Here is a 24,614-nt window from a genome sequence, read left to right as displayed (position 1 = left end):
AAACTTATCTCATGCCAGCAAATCCATTCTTAAACAAAGAGCCCAAAACTGTACCCTATATGCCAAATGAGGCCTCACCAGTGCTTTATAAAGCCTCAACATAACATCCTTGCTCTTATATCCTATTCCTTGAGATACAAATGCCAAAATTGCATTTTCCTTTTTCACCACTGACTCAACATGAAGGTTAACCTTTATGGTATGCTGTACATACGGACTCCCAAGTCAAAATCAGAATCTATTATCATGACCATACACTTTCCAACAGTGTATTTCATTTGTCACTTCCATGCTCACTCCCTAATCTATCTGTCTTTCCGTGACCTCTCCACTTCCTCCTCACGAGCTGCCCTTCCACCCATCTTAGCCAAACTTAGCCACAAAGCCATTTATTCTGCAACCTAAATTATTAACATACAACATAAAATAAGTGGCCCCAACACTGAACCATGTGCAAAGCCACTGTTAATCAATAGCCAATCAGAATAGGATTCATTTATTCCCACTCTGTTTCCTGCCAATCAACACCCATAATAGAACCTGTCCAGTAATTCCATTGGCTCTCACTCTCATCTTGTTAAGCAGCCACATATGTTGCTCCGTGTCAAAGGCCTTTTAAAAATCCAAATATACAACATCCATTGCATATCCTTTGTTTAGCTTGCTTGAGGTTTCATCAAAAACGTTTCAGCAGGTTTATCAGGCAAGGTTGGCCCATAAGGAAACCACGCTGACTTTGGCCTATCTCGTCATGCACTTCCAGGTTCCCTGTAACCTCATCCTTGATAATGGACTCCAACATCTTCGGAACTATTGATGTTAAGCTAACAGGTCTATAATTTCCTTTCTCCTCCCTCTCATTTTAAATACCAGAGTGGCCTTTGAAATTTTCCAGTCCTCCAGAACCATGACAAAATCTACTGATTCTTGGAAGAACATTACTTTTGCCTCCAATAGTTTCCACAGCCACTTCTTTCAGAACCCGAGATGCATTCTATTTGGTCCAGATTACTTATCTACCATTCAACAATTCAGCTTCCCAAGCACCTTCCCTCTGGTGATCATAACTTCACTCACCTCTTTTCCCTGACACCATTGAAGACCATTCAGTTCCTCTCAAATCTCCTTGTCTGCCAATTCCTCTGGCATCATTTTATCTTGGTCCTCTATCTACTCTCACCTCTTTTTCCCTCTTAATATACATACAAAAGCTTATTGTATCTTTTTGATATTATTTGCTAGCTTCCTTTTAAAGTGCATCTTTTCCTTTCTAATGATCTTTTAATTGCCCTCTGTATGCTTTTAAATGCTTCCCAATCCTTTATCTTCCCACTAATTTTTGCTTCCTCATATGCCCTTTCTTTTGTTTCAACTTTGGTTTTGATTTCTCTGTCAGCCACAATTATGTCATTTTTCCATTCAAATATTTAGTTTATGGAAACCTGCCCTGGACCTTTCTTATTTGCAGAAACTCGAATTAAAGTATATCATGAATGTGACATTTTTAAATTACTTAAATGACCATAAACCTGGAGCCATTGCTGCTCTGTCATCCTCCCTGCTAGTGTACCTTTCCAATCAACTTTGGCCAGTTCCTCTCTCATACCCCTGCAATTCCCTTTTGTACACTGGTATACTGACATATCTGATTTTAGCTTCTCTCAAGCTGTAGGGTGAGTTCAATCATATTATGATAAGGTTCCCTGACAACTCTGGCTGATCACACAGTACCCAATCCAGAATTGCCATTTCCCCGATTGGCTCTATCACAAGCTCTTCTGAGAAGCCATCCTGAAGGTGTTTGATTAATTTCTTCTTTTGGGATCTAGCACAAACCTGATTTTCCCAATCAACCTGCAAATTGAAATCCCCATAACTATTGTAACTTTGCTCTTTTTGCATGCCTTCTCTATCTTCCTCTGCAATTTGTATCCACATCCTGGCTACTATTTGGAGCCCTATATACAGTCTTTTTAACCTCAGTTTATTAATTCTACTCATAGAGAGTGTATATCTTCATATCCAATGTCTCCACAGATTTAATTCCATTATTAACCACCTCACTGCCTCTGCCTACCTTTCTGATACTTAGTTCCCAGCTGTGATCTTTCAGTGAAAACTCAGTAATGGCCACAATGTCCTACCTGTCAATTTCCATCTGCACAACTAGATCCATCAACCTTATTTCTTATACTGCTGACAAATCTTCAGTGCTGAATTCATCACTGTTTCAATTTTGTTTCAAAAGTACCCCAAGTTACATCCTTCATCTTATGCTTGCAGTTTTGTTCTATTAACTGGTTCTCCTTTCTCACAATCTCACTACACAGTGTATTTACTTGAGTTTTTTTTTGCCATATTCACTGCCCCCACATTCTGGTTTGCATCCCTCTTCCAAACTGGTTTAAACCTTTTCCCAACAGTCCTGGCAAACTACCCACCAGGATATCAGACCCCCCCTCCCCCACCACTAAATTCAGATGCAACCTATCCTTTTTGTACAGGTCATATAATTCCCAAGAAGATATCCCAATGATCCACAAATCTGAACTCCTGGCCTTTGCACCAATTCTTCAGCTACACATTCATCCACCATATTTTCCTATTCCTGCCCTCACTGATGTGTGGCACGGGCAGCAATCCAGTGATTAGCACCCTTGAGGTTCTGCTATTTAGCTTCCTTCTTAACTCCCTTTAAAATGAGCCTCAACCCTTTTCTTATCTATGTCATTGAAATCAACATGGACCATGAATCCGGCTGCCTACCCACCCTCTTGAGAATACTGTGGACTTGATCGGAGACATTCCTGACCCTGGCACCATCCGGAAGTCTCAATATCATTCACAAAACCTCCTATCTGTTCCTCTAACTATTGAATCACCAATTTATGGATCATTGGGATATCTTCTTGGGAATGATATGACCTGTACAAAAAGCATAGCTCTCCTCCTTCCCCTTCCTTTCAAAGTCAAAGGGCCAGGCTCTGCCTATTCCCCTTCCCTTTTCAAACAGTCACCCAGTTACTGCCTCTTTGGTGTGACCATCTCCTGATAGCTTTTGTCTATCACCCTTTCCAAATTATTCAGAGTTCCTCCAGTTCCCTAAATATGATCTGTAAGGAGCTACAGCTGGATACACTTCTTGCAGGTGCAGTCATCAGGGATAATTGTGCTGTCCCAGATTTCCCACATCTTGCAATTAGACTAGAGCATACCACTGCCCCAACTGCTATCTCTACTACCTACTCTGGGTTATCAGGAAAAGATCCTACCTGACATTACATGTACCTGTAGCAAATCCTCTGCCTCTACTTAGCAAAATCCATTGAGCCAAAGCTACACTGGACCACTCACACACTGGCCACCCCAATGATGGCAGCTTGTTCCTGCTTTGTTTGTATTTGTTTCTGTTAATGATTTGCAAATTGAATGGTCCATTAAAGAGTTGAGATGTGCAAACACTCCTTTTTAAACTCTTCTCCCTGGCCTGTACATAACTCTCTCTCCTTGTGATTTGATTGGTTCTCTAAAGCCCCACTGCTTACTTCCATATGGTTTGATCAGCTTATCCACTCCTCTTTATCTGGATCCACTAACCTTTTGCTGGCTCCTCTCTCTCATTACCTCTTTATACTTGTTATCTTCTCTTTACTCTCTCAGTCCTGATGCAGGGTTTCAACCCCAATCATTTGTCCTTGCCTCTACAAATGCTCACTGACGCAAGCATATCCAGCAGCTTTTTTGTTCCAGATTTCAGTATCTGCAGTCTCATGTCTCCATTTATAAATCTCACTGCACATCATAATTAGAACAATTCCTTTCCATAAATAACAATTAAACTAGATTGCATCAAATACAGTCGACATAACCTTCAACTATTTAATTGCTGCCTGAAACAACTGAATGTATGTCAAGAAATATGAAGTTTTCAGAAACCTATCCTCTCCAAATCCAAAATATCTATCACTGATAATGAAGTCTAGATTTCAAATTATTGGCTGATTTCTAAACAGGACAAAATTTTAAATGTTTTAAAATCTTCCCAGTTCATTTTCAAGATAGCACTGCAATTACAATTTGCTGAGGCCAACCCAGGCCCCCTAGATGGAAGAGCAACATCTATAAAATCACAGGGGACAGAGTCAAGGGGAGTGGTGTCAGTATGTTTCTGAGAGTTGGAGAATCTAAAATGAGATATATTGTATCCTGCCGCTTCCATCAGGTCATGTGTGGGTTGTACTGGGGGGGGGGGGGTGTCTTAATAAACACTAGATGGGATGACTATTAGCTGAGAGGGATGGGATTTAGAATGGACCCAAGGGGACAATTTTTTTTCTTAGAGGGTGGTAGGCATGTGGAACTAGCTACCAGACAAAGTAATGGAGACAGTTACATTATCTTCCTTTAAGAAGACTTGGTTGGCTTCATGGATGGCAGGGAATTAAAGAGGCATGGACTGAAAGCAGGAGGGCACATTGTTCAGCATAGACAAGCTAGGCTTCCTCTATGCTGTAAGACAATGATTCTAAAAGTGGTGAGACACATGATAACCAAGGTTAGTTTCATTTGCAATTATTAATGCCTACCTCCCCTATTTCTAGCCAAATCCTTCAACAACCATGTCAAATACAATCCACCTGTTCAAATAGGTCAGAAAACCCATGAGTCAAGATATCAGAGATCCAGCAGATGAGAGAGATTGTACAAGGAACAGGCTGATGGGCCAAGATCTTGGTCAAAGAAAAGCACCTCATTTGTCAGAACTGGGCTCAAAGTATTTATGTGTAACACATTTGTGTGCACCATGCAAATTCTGCATGACTGAGAGGTCACATACCATTTCCAACTACTGTCGATGTAAGGACAACAGAAATTTACAAACAGGGCACAAAGGCCATTGGAAGCCTTGAATGATCACCATTTGACAGTGATACATCTAACTTCTCAACCCACTCTAAAAGGAAAACTCAAAACCAGATGGAAACCCCTCATTCCACACTATGCTATGGCTCAGGTCCATCCCACCCACAACACCAAAGTCCAGGACATATAGCCTACAAAATTTTCTCACCTTGCTCTGCAAATGGCAAGGCGAACAGAGGGAAGGTCTATTGCTTGGATCCTATGGTGGTATGAGGTATTACATCACTGTAATAACTCTATATACTTGCTTGGACTACCCTTCCTTCCCTCTGACCCCTCTCAGGAGATTCCCTAATAAAGGTTCCAACTAAGACCTTGACCCCAGATCACATCCTGCTTGGATCCAGGCCAAATGTTTCGAGCTAACGACTAAGCTAATAAAAGCCTTTAGGCTCTGATCTGCTGCCTCGTCGAGTCACTTGATTGCCCATCCCCTCCTTTTTTAAAGGTATTTTCCTCTCCCTCTCCCAACATTCATGTGCTCTTTTAGTGCATGTTTCCTTTTAGTCCAGTATTTTGAAGGTGGTTTGTCAAAGTTTATTGCTCCATATGTACTTGAAATCTTTTTGATTCAAAATAATCAGTGAACATTAATCTAAGTATATAAAACGTAAATGATTTCGTATTCAGTTTGAATAGATGTGAAAGGTTTAGAATATCTCAACATACTGACTGAATTTGATATTTAGTTTCATAGACAGTAGACCATAGAACATTGCAACACAGAACAGGCTCTTCAACCAACTAATGATGATCTGACCTATGTAAACATACTCCAATCCAGACATTCCCATCCTGTTTATGGTTATGGCCCCCTTAGGCTTTTGCTCAAAGGCCCCTTCCCTGTGAGGCAGTCAAGCTTTGGTTTCTTCTATTCTTCTCACCTACCTCCAGTCAGATTACATAATATCTAGTACTGTACTCTGTTTTCTGCAAGTAAGCCAATTCCAAATCCACACAGCCAAGGTTCCATGGACACCTTGTAACTTTCTGAATAAGCCCATCATGGGGACATCTTGTCATGTGCCTTACTGAAATCCATGTTCTCAATATCCACTGTATGACCTTCATTTTCTTTCAACACTAAAGCAGCAAGTTATGCATCAAACAGCAGAGCGACAAGCCCTTCAGACCCTTGTGACTGCACTGAACGTGATGTCCAAATCAAACCAAAACTCTTGCTACTTGCGCCTGACAGATATCCCTCCATCTCCCTCATTTTTTTTTAATGTCTATTGGAAGTCTCTTAAATGCCACTCCCATATCTGCTTCTTCCATTATACCTAGCACCTCATTCCAGGCACCTATCACCCTGTGCAAGATATTTGTCCTGCACATCTCCATTAAACTTACTCCTCCTTACCTTAAAATGTATGATATTTTTGTCCTGGAAAAAGATAATTTGTCCACCTTATCAGTGCCTCCAATAATTTTAAACATTTCTATTAGGTCACTACACTCCAGAGAAAACAACCAAGTTTGTCCAATGTTAAATTCATTTTTTAAAATTTAGACATACAGCACAGTAACAGGTCCTTCTGGCCCACAAGACCTTGCTGCCCAAATACCTCAATTAACCTACAAACCTGTTCTTTTTTTTTGAAGGGTGGGAGGAATCAACACTCAGGAGGAAACCTCGCAGACATGGAAAAAACATAGAAACTCCTTCCAGACAGTGCCGGCTTTGAACCCAGGTCACTGGCACTCTAATAGAGTTGTGCTAACTGCTATATTAACCATTCTGCCCAATTTCTCCCCATAACTCACTTATCCTTATCCCTCCAATCTAGGCAATATCCTAGTAAATCTTTTCTGTGCCCTTTCCAAAGCCTTTACATTCTTCCAATAATGGGGTGACCAGAATAGAATACAACATTCAAAAAGCAGCCTAACCAAAGTTTTATATATCTGCAACACAATCTCCTTACTTATTGCCCCACACAATAAAGGCAAACATATCATACATCTTCTTTATCACCCCATCTACTTGCCACTTTCAATGAGCCATGGACCTGAACTGCATAATCCCACTGCACATCAATAATTTTAAGATCTGTATCATTAACTGTACACATTCCCTTTTCATTTGACCTCCCAATCAGTAACATCTTATACATGTTCTGTTCTTTGCTTATTCCTTGAAGGGCTCATGCACGAAACGTCAGTAATATATCTTTACCTCCTGTGGACACTGCAAAACCAGCCCAGTTCCTCCAGCATTTCTCCATTTTTACTGCAATCACAGCATTTGCAGACTCTCATGTTTCACTTCCAACATCTCACACTTGTCCAGATTGAACTCCACCTGCCATTTGTGTCTCCATATTTTTTAAACTGATATTTATCCTGTTCTTTATAATTCTCTACACCATCTACAAGTCCACCAATATTTGTATCATCCGCAACCTTATCCACTCACCTACACTTTTATTCAAATCATTTATAGAAATCACAAAGAGGTCTCTCAAGACCAATCCCTGTAGGTCACAGGCCTCCAGCCTAAATAACAGCCTTCCACTGCAGCCTTTATGAACCAGAAAACATCTTATTCAAACTCAACAGTGGATCCCATGCTTGTCCACCTTCTGGTACATCCAACCACAAGGGAACTTGTCAAATGCCTGACTAAAGTCTACATATACAACATCCACTGCCCTATCAACCATCTTTATCACCTCCTCAAAAACCTTAAATGGGTTAAACATAAACTGCCCATCATGTTGACTGTCTCTAATCTGACCACGGCCATATAAATGTGTGTACATCTTCTCCCAAGCCATCCTTGCCACTGGTTTCTCCATAACTTATGCTCACTTGCACATAATATCCTGGATTATCCTTTCATCCCTTCTTGAACAAAGGTATATTAGCCACTCATTGTCCTCTGGAACTTCTCTTGTGGCAAGTGAAGATACAAATATCTTTATCCAGACCCAGCAATCTCTTCACTTGCCTCTTTCAATAAACAAGGATATATCACACATCAGACACAAGCGACATCCAATAAGAATGCTGCTTATTCCTTGAAGAAGGGCTCAGGCCCGAAATGTCTCCAATACATGTTTGTCTCCTATAGATGCTGAAAAGACTGGTTGAGTTCCTCCAGAATTTTGGTGTGTTTTTACACATTTTGTACCATGCCCACTTCCTCTGACTCCAAGTACAAATTGTCTCCTTTGTAGTAGTCCTATCCTCTCCCTAGTCATCCTCATTTAAAAACAAGTAAAAAAATAATTTGGGAATTCATTTAACTCTCCCTCCCAAGAATATTTCATGGCCTCTTCTTAATTTCCTGATTCAGCTCTTTCCTGTAATCTTGCTGTTTCTTGAGGGCCCTATCTGAATGTAGCTCCCTGAAACTAGCAAATACATCTTTTTCTTCTCAACTAAGTTCATGGCCCCTCTTTCTCTCTCCCTCCAATGTTCCATTCTTATTCTTTCATCGTGGAACATGCTGGTTCTGGACTCATTACTTGGTTCTTAAACAACTACCACATAATTGTTATGGGTTTGCCAAATAACAGCTGCTCTCAATTAACTCTCCCTGCTCCTGCCTTTTCACCAATTTATTACTTTTCAACAATGCCCCATCTTATCCTTGTCCATAACTATCTTCAAACTTCAGGAAGAGTGATCACTGTACCCAAAACGTCCCCCATTGAAACTCCAATCACCTGACTTGGCTTATTTGCTAATACGTAGAACACTATAGCACAGTACAGGCCCTTCAGCCCTTGATATTGCGCTGACAATATATTCCTTTATAAAAAGTACTAAACCCTCCCTGCCCCATAACCCTCTATTTTTCTTCCATCCACTTGCCTAAGAGTCTCTTCAATGCTCCCAATGTTTCAGCCTCCACCACCATCCCTGGCAAGGCGTTCCAGGCCCCCACAACTCTCTGCGTAAAAAAAAGTACCCTTGATGTCTCCCCTGAACTTCTCTCCCTTCATTTTATACACATGTCCTCTGGTGTTTGCTATTCCTACCCTGGGAAATAGACACTGGCTGCACAACCTATCAATGCCTCTCAACCTTCTAAACTTCTATTAAGCCTCTTCTCATTTTTCTATCCTCCAAAAAGTCCCAGCTCTGCTAACCTTGCCTCATAAGACATTTTCCAATCCAGGTAACATCATGGTAAATCTCTTCTGCACCCTCTTCATAGCTTCCACATCCTTGCTATAATGGGGTGACCAGAACTGAACACAATAATCTAAATGTGGTCTCACCAGCCATTTGTAGAGTTGCAACGTGACTTCTCTACTGCTGAATTTGAGCTCCCTATTAATGAAGCCCAGCATCTAATATTCCTTTTTAATTATCCTATCAACCTGTGCAGCAACGTTGAAGGCTGCATGGATTCAGACCCCAAGGTACCTCTGTGCATCCACACTCTTAAATAACCGATCATTAACCCCGTACTCAGCCTTCTGGTTTGTCCTTCCAAAATACATCACCTTACACTTCTCTGGATTGAACTCCATCTGCCACTACTCTGCCTGACTCTGCATCCTGTTGTAATCTTCGACAACCTTCGGTTCTATGCACAATTCCTCCAACTTTCATATCATCTGCAAACTTACTAATCTTTCCACCTCTTCATCGAAATAATTTATTTTTAAAAAATCACAAAGAGCAGGGGTCCAAAAACAGATCCTTGCAGCACTCCACTTGTCACTGACCTCCAGTCAGAATACTTTTCTTCCACGACTATTCTCTGCTTTCTACCTGCAAGCCAATTTTTATTCACACAGCCAAGTTTCCATTGATCCCATGCCTCATGGCTTTCTGAATGAGTCACTCAAATACCTTGCTAAAATCCATATAGACTGCATCTATCACTCATCAATTTCTTTGTTACCTCCACAAAAAACTCAATTAAGCCTATGAGGCATGACCTTCCCCTCACAAAGCCATGTTGACTATTCTTGAGAAGACTGTACTTCTCCAAATACTCATTGATCCTATCTTGAAGATCATTTCCAATAGTTTGCACACCACTGATGTAAGACTTACAGGTCAATAATTCCTAGGATTCTCCCGATTACCTTTTTTAAAAACAAGGGGACTACATTCTCCAATCCTCCCGCACCTCCCCTGTGGCCAAGGAGGACTCAAAGATCATAGCTACTGCTCCAGCTATCTCTTCCCTCACTTCCCACAGCAACCTGAGGTACATCACATCCAGCCACAGGGACTTATCAATATTGATGTTTTGAAGAAGATCAAACACTTCCTCTTACTTAATCTTCACATTGTCCAGAACACCAGACTGTTCTATCCCAACCTGATTCTGATCAATGTTCTTTTCTTTTATGGTCTGGTACAAGGTCTGGTAAGACCCCTTCTTGGTTGGGTGATCTAAATATTGCTTTAACAAACTCTCCTGGATGCACAACAAATTTTGCTCTCATCTAATGCTCTGGCATGAATGACATTCCAACAATGTTGGAGAAATTAAAGTCTCATACTACAACCACCTATTGCAACTTTCCATAATCTGTCTTCATACCTGTTCCTCCACCTTCCAGTGTTTGCTGGAGGCCTATAGTCTAGCTCTACTTATTTATGATCTCTACCCACACAGCCTCCGTAGTTGAGCCACCATTATGTCCTCTGAGTGCGGCTGTGATACTCTTCCTGCTTCGCAATGCTACACTTCTCCCTTCTGTTACCTCCTCCTCTCCCCATCTAAAAGACCAGACCCCAAGAACAGTGAGCTGCCAATCCTGCCCTCTTGCTCCAGTCATTATAGCATGTCACTATAGCAGCCACATCATCATTACAAGCACTGATCAAGGCTCTGTTAATCAACCTTGCCAAAATAATGTTTACATTAAATATATGCATGCCAATCCTTCAGTCTCACTGTAACCCTTCACCTATCCCTTCCTTTCAGGCGGGCTTGCCCCAGTATCTGCTTTGCTCTAACCCCTCCATTTGCTGCTCAGGATCACATGCCCCTGCCACTCTAGTATAAACCCTCCACTGTTGCACTCTTGAACCTCCCCATGAGGAGATTAGCTCTCCAATTCAGGTGCAATGTGCCTTTTCCTGGAAGATTGCACAAAAATACAAATATCAGAATCCTTCCCTTCTGACCCAGCTCCTTAGCCATGCATTAAACTATATTATGTTAGTTTATTACTTTATGAGCATGAAATATGGGTTTGTGTATTTTTGAAATGTCATTCAAGGTATTTGTTTTCAAAAAGAGGAACTAAAAAAAACACCCATCTCCAGTAACTAGAAATTGAGGGAAAACAAAGATGGATTTCAACAGGGGAAAACATTCACTTGTTACGAATAGGAAGGTAGGTGATTTGCTTTCCCAACTCAGACCAATCTAGCAATATGTAAAGATGACAGAAGCCATTTAGTGGCTGTAAGAGCCAAAGGCTCGTTGATTAACATTGTCGGTTTGGCTGAGGTCAGCGGCGGCATCCCACATTCCAAAGCGCATGCGCACTGGAAGATACTGAACGCGTGCAGCCTCCAGAACCCAGGATGCTGGTGACTCCTGCAGCCAAACCGAAAACATTGATCAACAAGCCTTTGGCTCTTACAACTCAATGTGGTAATGATAATGTCCTTGCTAATGTGACTAATGGTACCGACCAATCTCTTGGGTAACGTAACGTTGAACGACCAATTTGTAACGGTCAGCTGAAAATATTGGAGCCTCACTCACCCACCATCTATTCCACTATTGCAGTCAACGCATCATAATAAAGAGCCCACTTAGCCCGAGCAGCTTTTTAAAAAAATGGATAGTAGTTGTTACAGTGACTTATAAAACTCCACTTGGAATCCAGAACAAGTGAATATCACATATTCTGCAAAAGCAAAGGAAAATCTTTCAGCATCATTCAATGTTCCTAACTCACCATGTGCAAAAACAAAGTGCATCAGCAATATCCCATGGAAGATATGAGCTACACATTTACAAACCAGAATTAAAGGGAATTTTAGAAATGTAGACATACAGCACTGTAACAGATCCTTTCAGCCCATAAACCCATGCTGCCCAATTTCATCCAATTGAATTACTCCCCTAGTTCATTTTCAATGGTGGGAGGAAGCGCACACAGATAGGGGGAGAACAATTAAACTCCTTAAAGACAGTGCAGGGTATGAACCATGGTCGATGGAGCTGTAACAGCATTGTGGTAATTGCTACGTTTACCATGCCATCCTAATGCTAACCATGCTGCCCCTATTCTATAATTAGGCCACACAAGACAATGAGTGCAAAGATAATTAATACTGATGGATATTAAAATGAAAGATAGATCTACAATTAAGAAATTATATTCATTAAGTCATTTTTGGATAATAAATTCATCAGGAATTCATGCAAGAGATTTGAGAAAATTGAGTAGTTCTTTTGTGGATATAATGCTCTCACAAGACAATGATAATCTAAAGCTAAATTGAACAAAATTAATTGAAATAACAATTTCTGCATTGTGCATGTTTTTTCATAGTGAAAGGACAGGATTTATATAGTGCCTGGCAATATCCTCAAGACAAAATCCCAAGCTTCCTTCACATTTGATTAATTTTTGGACTCAACCAATTACATCACCAGTTTTGTTGTTATATTGTGGGATACATGTTAAAACAATATTCTTATCTAGGGTTACAATGTTGAGCATACAGTCCAATGAATATTGAAACTAACTTGGAACCTTAAATGAGATTTTTCTTTCAATAAGTGTTGACATTTGCATCAGCAATGAGTTGTCAAACACTAACTACCCTGACAACAATTTCTAAAAGATATAATATTGTTACAGAGTTCTGTGTTGTGCATTGGCCTATGTGTTGTGTGGTTTTATGTTAAAAAGTGACAGTTTGCCTTAGAGAGCCAAGGTGAAGGTGAATTGCTGAGAGAGTGGGAGACGGACTGAGCATGTGCAGAAAATGATCTAAAAATTTCTGGACTTGGATGATAAACCACTACTCAGGGGTGCTGTGGAGTGGAAGAAGGCCCAGAGCATGAGTCATGGTCAGGAGGACAGTTTAGAATGTTGGGATTTCAAAAAGGATGAACATTCCGAAGGTAGCCAGAAGGATCCGGACCAAGCCATTGGTTCCTCTCTCTGCAAGCAACACAAGAAGACAACTTTGAATTTTGTGCTCTCTCTCTCTCTCTCAAAGATCTTTTGGCTTCAGTTTACCAAACAAACTGAATTTTGTTTATGATCTTTGCTTCAGTTGAGATCAAAGTTTTGTGAGTCTTTTGTGTTTTGTATCTAAGTTTTTCTGTGGGCTGGTTGGAAATATAACTTAGACTTTAATTACATATGTTATATTTAGGCTGGGGAATTTATTAGTTTTACACTTATAGGAATTTGCATCGTAACCAGGGGGCATTGTTATAAAAGGGGGGTTTTGAATTAAAGTTTGAAGGTGAATTTTTGTTAATAAAGTAATTGTTCATTTTTACCCCTGTGTGATATGCCTTCTTTGTGGTTGCTGGTTTGATCTTGTAACAATATAATGATAAAAGTTTATCAAAATAAACACATCAAATATTACAAGGTTAAACTAAGAATACGTCTAGTGAAAAATTAAAGTGGTAAGTAATGATAAAGATCATGGATTGGATTGCCAATTGAGAACTAACTCATGAACATGTCTCTCACAGAGGTGGTAGCAACCTTTATTTTTAAACCATTGTAATTGTGAAGAGAGTCCTTCATTTCATTGTTTGAATTGTAAGATTTCTACTCTGTGACAGTGGAAGGTCAGCAACATGTTACCAGACAGGAGTTTATGGAGCGACGCTGTATTGAGGCTAGGCTGGCTCTATTTGCAGGGGGGGGGGGGGTGGAGGGGAGGAAAGAAAGCCAAACTTACCTTTTCACGGAGAAGGCCTATAAGGCGCTTAGCATTACTTTTATAGAGAGTGCCGTCAGCAGGTATTCTCCAGAGCTGTGGGAGGCGGGGTGAGGGGAGCAGTAGTGCAGCCCATTGCCGTGAGGTCAAACATACATGCCGAGCAATGGCTATCTTTGTTATCCATAATCCCCTATGCAGCTGGAACCACTCTGGGAAATTCAGAATGGTTCCAGCTACGTGGGGGATTATGGGTTACAAAGATGGCCATTGATCCAGCATTAAAACAAAAAGAGGTTCATGTTATAAAACCTGAGGCTCCTTCATCCAGCTCTTCTGCCTCTCTGGTACGCCAAGGCTGCCTCTTCACTCCCCTCTTTCATCCATCTACTTCTCCATGTCCACTCCTCAGCATCTCTCCTCCTTCCTCTCAGACCAAGAAGCTCAGCACATGGGTCCCTTCGCCCTATGGCACTGTCTGCTCTTCAGGCTCTGACTCTCCTTACCTCCACTAGGCCTCCGGCCAGACTCCCTCCACTCCTCTTCACCTTCCAGGTCCTCACTGCCCTCCTGCTCTTTGGTCTCGTTGAAGGAGCAAGGAGTGGAGGAAGATAACAGGAAGAGGACATTTCCAGATGGCAGGAGAGAGCTTCCGGCAGACGTGGTTGAGGCGGGATCATTGGTTACATTTAAGGATAGACTGGATAGTTACATGGAGAGGAGAGGACTGGAGGGGTACGGACCGGGTGCTGGTCAGTGGGACTAGGAGGGTGGGGATTTGTTACGGCATGGATTAGTAGGGATGAACTGGCCTGTTCTGTGCTGTAAGTGGTTATATGGTTATGGTTATATGGTAACCCCAGCACCAATCACCATGGGAACCCTGTTGGTGGTTCCTGGGTTGCAAATTGATGGCATCATCATCCCACCTTGAAACAGCCACATTCAGTGGCATTGCCTTTACGGAGTGAGGTGGAGCGACTTGCTCTTCCTATGAGACTACCCCCCACCCCACCCCCGCAGACTGAGCAGAGTCCACATCCAGCATCCACTGTTGGTGTTGAATCGATGTAAAGGCAGAGAATATCCACCTTGACATTCACTTTTCCCCCACCCACTATATAAAAAACCTCGTTGATCTTTGTCTTCCCAGCCACCCTCATCATTTTGGACTGTACAAATAATGTTTGCTACCCTGTTACAAGTTACCTGATAAGATACACATGTGGCAGTCACTTTGCACCTCTGACCCCAAAATCAAACTATTGAAAGATGTCAGCAGCTTGAACAGTATCTAGGGAAAACAGGAGGAATGTTAACTTTTTGGCTTACTCCCTGTTTCAGGGCTTGCAGTCTCTTGTGTTCTCATTGCTGAGCTTATGATGAAAGAAATGGCCTCTAACACCATCTTGAAAAATCTCCTGTAACAGTTTTATCGACCCGAGATAACTGGACTCCAGCAATTAATTGTCATTTCTTTCCAGGAAAGATGGTTCTAGCTGGTGAAGAATGAGTGAGGACTCATGGAGTGGATGCCGGCTTAATTGAAATGCTCTCAGAGAACAGGTCAAAGGGACAGTTTTCTACCTGAAGACATGGCTGGAAATCTGATCAACCCTGGAGCAAAAAGCTTTTTGTTGGGGATGCTATCAGATGTTTATGTTGTATCCAGTGTGCTCGAGCACTGCTTGACAAGTTGCATAAAAAATTAAGTTGTTGAAGATGAGCTTATGTGATGACAAAAACCCAGGAAGCAACACTTTTGGTCAAAGATTGCTGTGAATGTCTCTGCCTTCCTTGCTGCATTCATATGCTGGAATGTTGAGCCAAGTAGGGCAGTGGGCACACTCAATGAGATTCAACCTTGAAATATACATAATCAGAGAGGACAGCCAATGAGAAGCGTCTTTGTGCTACTTTTACTGAAAATACAGTAAAAGACATCTACAAAAATTTACCTCAGCATGGCAAATTAAAGAGAAACACTGCAGACAATCAGACACTGAATGCAGCATATCCCATTGAACACCTAAAGTTAAACTTCAATTGGGTGAGTAAAATAAGATTTAAAATGCTAAAACTGATGTTAAACTTTAAAACAAAACCAATGTAAAACAGATTATTTAAGAGTGTTTTGTTGCATTGGAAGATTTAACCCAAACTATGGGTGCAAGTGAATAACAAGATGGATAGTTTGTCTTAGCATTTATGCCAGATCCCCAGCAAAAGCAATGCAATTCATTAAAAGCTAGCACATTACCTACAACATTGTTTATGACATGGATTTTTGGTCCTGACTAAATTTGTCCAATTATGCACAAGTGAGCTCTTATTTTCAGATAAAATACATAAAGGTCTTTGGAGTGAGCGACGAGATACAGCAGACCGTGCACTTAAATAGTGCCCAACTGGCCAGTTATCAGGTTGATGATGAATGTTGGCCAGCTGTGTGACAGTTGCAACTTTCATCAAAACATAGGTGTGCAAATTGAGAAAATTTCCATTTGGAGGATGATGTTTTCGAACTACTCAGGTGGACAGGGTTAGAACAATCAAATGTTCCAAGCCAATTTTACATTTATTTTTAGTCATGAAGTTTACAACTGTTCGGCTTTTAAGTGTTAATTATGAGAATCAAACAATCAATTTACTTCAGTCTGCAGCAATATGAATTAAGCACTTTAAATGGTTTCTTTTTAGATTCTCTCTTTAAGCTGTTGTGAATCAATAGCCCAACCAACAGCAATCCTTTGTTTTTAGACAATATTCACCTGCACCAATTACAAATGTTTTTAATTTCTTTATCCCACATTTGCACCAATCCATTTCAGAAATGACAAAAGTAATATTTTGAGACATAAAATGAGCAAAAATCACAATCTCTATTTTTATCCAACTTCAAACAAACTATACTGACTTATTTGACTGTTCTCTTCCAAGTACGCAGCTCTCAGTAGTGATAGCTGCTCATCTTTTATAATATTGTACTTCACAATCCTGATTTTTTTGTTGTTGCATAGAGCACTATGGCAACCATTCATAGATAATTACATTTAAGCTGCTTCAGTACTTGACAAAAATATACCAACAACACAAGGACTATGTTTACAAGTTGCACAATACCATAAAACTGATCATTTGAACTCAAAAATCCAGCCTCAATACGCTGTATTCCGACATAACCCAATGGTGATCGTCCAACAATTTTAAAACTCAGCTGCATTGCAAAGCCACTTTAATGTTCACTATATTTGCAACAACTTAAGCACAGAGTGTAAACACGAAACGTAATTACTTCACAAAATTAATCAGTTAAGGAATTCTCAATGTATTTTATATATTATTAGTATCACATTTTTAAAAACTGTACATCAAGTGCATCTATAATCATATCCAGTTAATGCAACAACATAGAGGGCAGTTTCTCAATATCTGCTTCTCTTTTTCATTTTTTTTTCCTGGGCAATTTTGTAAGAGTTCACTCATGGTCTGATTGGAAATGCAAGTCAACATTGTAGAGACAATTAAAGACAAGCAAATTTATCTGTTAGGTGCCTCAGCTTCAGTAGTTTAATAATGACATCTCTTACCTGCACCAGGTTCCATTCTTTAAGCGATTCAGCAATGATGGACGTAATGGAAGGGCACACTCCACCAAAGATCATTAAGTGTTTAGGTCCATATTTGATGCCATCAAAGAAGGCTTTGAGCCCTTTAGCATTATCACACTGCAACAAATAGAGAACACATCCATTTAAAACAAGGTAGCAATAATTTTGGCATTACTTAAAACAATAAGAGAAAATGATTTACACTATTAAAAGTGGTATTAGCAATATAGCGAATAAAAGCAGAAGCCAAATTAAAGTTTTCAACTTAGGTGGCTATGAAACTTGAGTATCATACACATTTTTATGCCCTTTTAAACATAATCAAGAGTGGAGTCTCACATGGTATTACTTCATTAACATGCTTGTAACATTTAATATTAGTTGGGATTTAGTTGACAGCAAAAACAAGTTGAAAAAAATTGAACCGTGCAGGTAAACAAAGAATGAAGTACAAGTAATTGCACTAAGATATAACCCCAAATACAAGGCCAAGTATTGCAAATCTACTTCTTTGGACTGGACATTAATCTAGCCCTCCCAGAACCCCCAGCCTCTTCTTTCCAGAACTTATCTTGTCAAATTTACTACAGATTTACACTTCACAGTTTGCTATAATGAAAGTCTGAAATTAGTTTAAACTGATGCAAAAAGGCTGTTAGGGAAATGGTCTTTTTATTCTACTGGTATGCAGACAGGGAATTGCAGGTGATGGACTAAAATGACATCTGGCACAGCAAATGAGTACAGAATACAAATACAGTGTTGATTCTTCAGTTAACAAAACAAGGATGACGTTTTAGTATTAAGTATAACAAAGAACAAAACATTTGCATTTTTACAGATTTATTGGAAATTTAAGTAGTTCAGGAAGTACAACTCCATGAAAATACAATTGCCTTTTATTTTTAAAAAAATTGAATCCACTTTATGCATTTTAAAGCAATTCATTGCATTCTTTAAGAATGGAGAAAAGTTCAGCAGATGAAAAATATTTTTGGTCTAAATGTTCTTAAGAATCTTGAGCTGCTGCGGAGCATCTTCCACAAAACAATAAAATCTGTATTGTTTGGTCCTCCATAAGTTACTGCAGGAGAAATGAAAATAAAATGGCAGGTAACATGTGCCACGTCCTTGTAAATGTTAGCTTGATGCTTGAACCAAAATTTGAGTTGTTAAAAGTTCATTTCAAGCAACTATAATGAATAAAAGTTGTTTCGATCAACGGGATACCCAGCATATTTCTGATCCAGACCAGATGTGACCTGTTGCAGCATTTCAGCAGGGATGGGGGAAGGGACCCAAATGCTTGACTTTGTCAAATTCCTCTCCCTGTGAGGCCAGACGACTAAAAATGCACAATGTTTGGAATAGGCTGGTACCGAACAGGTCTGATTGGGTCTTTACCTCACATTTTTTTTCCCTTTCATTGAATTTTTAGAAATCAACAAATTTTCAGAAGGTGATTTTGTTTTCTTCTTCTGGGAAAAGTGACAATATTTTTTTCAATTGTTCCAATGGATCCCAATGAAGGATTTTTTGAGCAATTACTTGTATTTCATTAATAAGAAAAACAATGCAATAATATGTCACATTATACTTTCACAATAAATTTTCATGACTTGAAACAAACTATTTAAATTTACTGTCTAGCAGCTAATTTCTGAAAATAAAATTAATATCCATTAAGCCATGTCAACTAAGGCCACACCAGCAGTAATTTTAAAAATTATTTAACAAATATTGAAAGTGAATTTGGGGAAATAAGACTGTGGAAAAATCAAGTCCTGATATACTTCAAGGATCTCCAGCAAAATCCTTATCTGCACTTGGATGTGGAGGGCAAATATCAGCTTTAAATTTTAAATTTAGAAATACAGCACTGTAACAGGCCATTTCGGCCCACAACTCTGTGCTACCCTATTAAAACCCTCACCCCAGTACATTTTGAACAGTGGGAGGAAACTGGAGCCTCCAGGGAAAACCCACGCAAACATATGGAGGACATACTATTATGAGTCCAGAGGACCCATAAACCCAGCAGCAATAGATATTCACTAAGACAAATGGTTACTTGAACAAAAGTAGCTTTTAATTATCTTTAAACATGAAAACAGAATCACACTCCAACTTATCTCTATTAACTTAATTAACCTAACCCCCTTCTAATTCTAAACACACGTATATATAATGTGTGTGTAAGTTTAGAAAAATTCTATGACTCACAGTCCAATCTCACTTCTCATTCCTCCAAGTTCACTGGTTGCAGGCAATTCTTATACTGTGCAAAGAATTTAACATTTTTGAAGTTCACCAAGCTTTGGTGCTTGAAAGGTAAATGGTTACCACTTAGGAAGGTTCTTATTGGTTTTCAAAGAGATTTGTTGTTCACTGGACACCTACAACTGATTCCTTTTAATCAGCCATTTCAGTATCTTGCCAAAGAAACTTGTCCCATCAGGGCTTTCCAGATGATAACCTTTTTCTTTCAGGTCACCACAGAGTTCCTTTATGTTTCTCTTATTTCAAGTGAAACATTAGGCAGTCAGTCCTCTCCTCTTTCATGAACCACAAGGGCTTTGACCAGGCTGAACTAAGCACTCACAACCCATCTTCCAAATGAGGTTTTTCCACAAGCTTGCCAGCGTGTCCTGTTCCAGTCCCAGCTGTTGCTGCTGACTGCAAAACTGCAGAACTGATCTCTCTCTCCCACACACAGAGAAAAGCCTGTTTGACTCCCTCTCTGCTTGCAAAAAACCACATGACCCTCCAAGAACAGCATCCTCCACTCAGACTGTGGCTCCTAATCCAGTCCTCCGAGTTCTTTCATCTGTTGTTTTTCCAAACAAAAATCCATTAGTGAAGTCCCTTAGACACTCCTCAATGCTTTGCAAAGGCCTTCTGAGCCGGCCTGTCTAGCTTGAGCAGAGTTCCAGTATTTTAAATGAGAACTGTTTAAGTATTTGTATGTGACCTATACTAAAAAGAATCTGTCCCAATTTATCTCCCAAAATCATATCTATATACAATATGAACATAACATATTCTGTCACAATACAAACTCCTTACAGACAGCACAAGAGTCAAACTCTGATTCCAATCGCTTGTGCTGTAAAGGCATCGTGTTAACTGCTACACCAACCATGCCGCCCTCATAATCCTGTCCTTCCAGGGCTTCCATCGCTCTCCCTGAGGAAATCGTCCCTTACTGTTTCAAGAAGGGCAATGAAAAAGAAGCAGAGAGCAAGGATGACAGTCCACAAGAAGGAGTTGAAAACACAAGGAAAACTCTCATCAGACAATGATGAATTGAAACTATAGTTCTAACTAATTATCACGAAAATTAAAATAGCATGAAAATTATTTCACAATTAAAACATAAGAAGCAGCAGTGAAATTAAAAACGAGTTTCCTAAATATCCCAGAACAAATTGTTATTGGGAAGAGGGTGATGGTGAAAGTTTCTGACAAATAATAGCTAAATGACTTCCTTCCATGTTATAAATAAAAATTGCAGAAGCTGTTCATTTTCTCCAAGGTCAATCTCCCGAAAATAAATTTTCCTGTTTTAAGGAAACTTGTACCTCAAGCACTTCCCCTTTCCCCAACACCTTTTCCTACCAGCCCCAGCACAATCAAATTCCTCCAATCCAGTGATAGACTTTACAGCTTCATAACAGATTAATTTCTTGTGAGCATCAGGTATTTTGCAAAGATGAAATTCTTTTTTTTTTTTTAATTTCAAATTTAAATTAAATGTTTCTGTCATTATTGATGAAATCATAAGGTCACAATTTTCTTTTTCCTCCACTCAAACTTATGAACAAAACTTTTAGAAAAGAAATTTTTAAACATTTTTTTGGGGTGAAAAAAACAAAGAGAGGCCAGAATTATTGCCCATCCTCACTTGCTGCTGAGGAGAAGACAAGTGCACCACCTTTTTGAACCACTACAATCTCACACTGTGCATTTGATGGGGAGCCACAATGATGGTATGTAAGGTATGAATCTGGCCCTTTGATGTCCAATGACTACAACCAGTGTGCCGTTTTGCTGTACCTGGTCCAACGCTGCCTTGATGAATGGAGCAGTCAAACTCACTTCGATTTTGGGTACGGTTATGATGTGGAATAAGTGGTGCTGGCAAAACCCACATTGGACACTGGAGAGTCATTTACTTTCTCTCCATTGATCTCTTTGACAGCAGTAGCTTCTGTCCACTGCTGACAATTTTCAATTAATTTTTAAATTATATTTACAGCACAGTAGAATTAATTTACAACCCCATATGTTTTGGAGGGTGGGAAGAAACCAGAGATTTAGTGAAAACTCACAGGTCTCAGAAAGAATGTGCACACTCCTCACAGACAGCACTGGATTCAAATCCAGGTTTTTGATGCTGTAATACCTCGCACTAATCACTATGCTAAATGAACTGCCCTTTGTCATCTATTAACTGGGCAGCCATTAGCTGAATGAGATTGGTTTTCCATTTCTGATCAGTACATGGATGGGCAATGTTCCACATGGTCAGCTCAATACCAATGTTTTATCTGCACTGGAAGAGCTTGGCTAAAGGTACAGCTAGTTGCACTGCACTGGTCTTCACCTGGAATGTTATCTGGAAGCGTAGACATACAGCATAGAACAGGCTCTTTGTGTCAAATCATCCATGCCGACCAAGATGGTACTGAGTTTATCCAATTTCCCTGCATTTCATCAATAGAACCCATCATATCCATATCTATCAAATGCTGCAATTGTACCCACCCCAAAAGCTTCATTCAGCAGTTCATTCCAGATAAGGCCACCAGTGAAAACATTGCCCCTTAGGACCCTCTTAAATCTCTTCCCCTCTCCTTAACTCAATGCCCTCTAGTTGTAGAATCATCAACTCTGGAAATAGTTTTTGAGCATTATCCAAGGCCCTCGTGATTTTAAATGCCATACCTCGATAAAGGTCCTCTCTCAGCCTCCTACACACAGAGAAAAAAAGATCCAGCCCATCTAGCTTCTCGCTCCAACTCAAGCCCTCTAGAAGTGCAAATATCCTGGTGGAATCCCCCTGCATCCTTTCCATCATACTGACTTCTTTCCAACAGATGAGCAACCAGAACTGCACAAAGTATGCCAAATATGGGTTCATCAATGTCTTGAACAGTAATATCACGATGCCCCATCTTTTAATCACCCAATGAATGCAAGTATGCTAACCTCTTATTACCCTGTCCACCAAAGCACCATTTACAGGGAACTATGCACCTGTAACTCCCTGGTCTCTTCTCTTTGCTGTAATTAGTTTTCAATATCAATTTTTGATATTGTGCAGAGTGAAATTGGCTGGAGACTGGATTGTGTGACAGTAGAGATTTCAGGACCAAGTTGAGATCAATCACCTATTCAGCTTTACTAGCAGAATATACTGAGGTACCTAAACAGTTACTCCTTATAAATTAGTAGGTTTGGCATTTCACTGCCAAATAGATAAGGTTAAAGGAGTAACTGTCATGTCATTGATTCTTTAATGTAATTTTTTTTTTAAAAATGCACTAGTTTTCAAAGAACAAGGAAATTATACCATCACAAGAAGTTTGTTTAAAATGAAAGTTTCCAAATAAAAATATTATTAAAATGAGTTCATCAGCAATTCAACAGAATGATTTTTGTGGCATGATTTTAAACTTTTTTTGTTTCCATATTAATTGTTGGGCAATACTTCACAAATTGAATAATTAAAATGGAATAATCATTGTTATTTCTAATTCCAAGTACCGTACCTGTAAATGCAAAAATATTCACAAAATGTAAATACATTCAGCTGTTATAACTAAGGATTGGATTTACAAGAGCAACTCCAATGATCCACCTTAACATCGAGAGAAGATCCACAAGACCAATGGCTCATTCCCATGTTAGGAGTAACTCAATTCAGATATGGGGTTTTGCAGATCATATTAGAAAGCAATCAATTGTGGAAAATACTGTGTTTCATCAGTTGTAGAAACATGGGGCAAATAGGGAAAAAGAAAAATTTCTCGAAAAGAACTTTCCATGTCCAGGAGTTCTACATTCTGAGTGTCTGGAAGCATGGGGAATATGTATCCTGATCCACCAACACAAAACAACAAGTCAATAGAAGTATAAGTGAGAGGTTCTGAGTTTGGAACACAGGCAACAGGAAGCTGCACTAGACTGAAGATAGTTATGCACTAGGTCCACAAGCATAAAGGTGGTTTTAAACATAGAACACAATTCAATACCTGTACTCCAATCCTGACGATAGTAAATACTGTTACTTTGTTAGGAGCTTATGTTACAAAATCTTTCCTACAGATGAGCAACCAGAACTGCACACAGTATGCCAAATATAGGCTCACCAATGTCTTGAACAGCAATATCATGATGTCATAGCTTTTAACCTCTACACCCCACCCAATGAATGCAAGTACTCTAACCATTTTTATCACCCTGTCCACCAAAGCCCCACTTACAGGGAACTATGCACGTGTACTCCCTGGTCTCTCTCTTTGCTGTAATTAGTCTTCAATACCAATTTTCAATATCAATATTATGTTACTTTACACACAAACTGAACTGGTAGTGCAACTACCTGCTCAAAAACTACAGTTGAAACACTGAAATCCAATGAACTTTTTTTGCTTAATGAAAATGATTCAAGGTTTATCTTGCCTAATTTTTCTAATGTTCACATTTCCAACTTGATTTTCCAAGTAACATTATCAATTTGTTTCAACCTAAACTTACTGTTTTAAAAATTGTTTCGTTGGAATTCAAGTGATTCGCAAGCAGAAAGGAGCCTATCACAAGAGAGAACTGACATCACCTCCTGATCTCCACTGGTGAAAGTTCAAACAGCATGGGTGGAACCAATTTCCTTCAACTGTTCTAAGGAAAAATACCCAATCAGAAAGCTAAATTTTTCTAGTGAAGCAGTTTACAAAGCTACTTTAAAAAATACTTGTGATATTTTATTTTAAAGCAGGAAAAGGCATTGATTTTATTTTGTAATTAGTGCAATTACCCTGATTTCTTCTCATAAAATTTTCCATGAGTCATTGTTTATTTTTTAAAAATCTTATTAATTTCCCATTGGTAAATTTGGTGATGGATTTTCACTGCTTCTGATCTGAAAATTTCTTTACTATTGGTTCAGAATTGTTGCAGTTCTACTTTGAACTATCAAAGAACAATAAGATAGAGAAGCACATGACTGAA

The 24,614-nt window shown here is 39.5% G+C and overlaps 1 protein-coding gene and 1 long non-coding RNA gene across 6 annotated transcripts in view; one reads left to right on the top strand and one right to left on the bottom strand.

Moving 5' to 3' along the window:
• Positions 1-24,614, bottom strand: part of gabbr2 (gamma-aminobutyric acid (GABA) B receptor, 2) — an 811,906-nt gene that overhangs the window by 621,788 nt on the left and 165,504 nt on the right. For all 4 annotated transcript variants that reach the window (XM_069913637.1, XM_069913635.1, XM_069913636.1 and 1 more), the window contains exon 2: positions 17,361-17,498. In XM_069913637.1, the coding sequence (XP_069769738.1) occupies positions 17,361-17,498 (138 nt within the window). The remainder of the gene's footprint in view (positions 1-17,360; positions 17,499-24,614) is intronic.
• LOC138751403 (uncharacterized) overlaps positions 13,049-24,614 on the top strand; it is a 29,327-nt gene continuing 17,761 nt past the window's right edge. For both annotated transcript variants that reach the window (XR_011349902.1, XR_011349901.1), the window contains exons 1-2: positions 13,049-13,162; positions 15,255-15,820. This is a non-coding gene — a long non-coding RNA (uncharacterized lncRNA). The remainder of the gene's footprint in view (positions 13,163-15,254; positions 15,821-24,614) is intronic.

The sequence above is a fragment of the Narcine bancroftii genome, chromosome 1 (assembly GCF_036971445.1).
Source record: "Narcine bancroftii isolate sNarBan1 chromosome 1, sNarBan1.hap1, whole genome shotgun sequence".
NCBI lineage: Eukaryota > Metazoa > Chordata > Chondrichthyes > Torpediniformes > Narcinidae > Narcine > Narcine bancroftii.
This window is presented reverse-complemented; position numbering and strand designations above follow the sequence as displayed.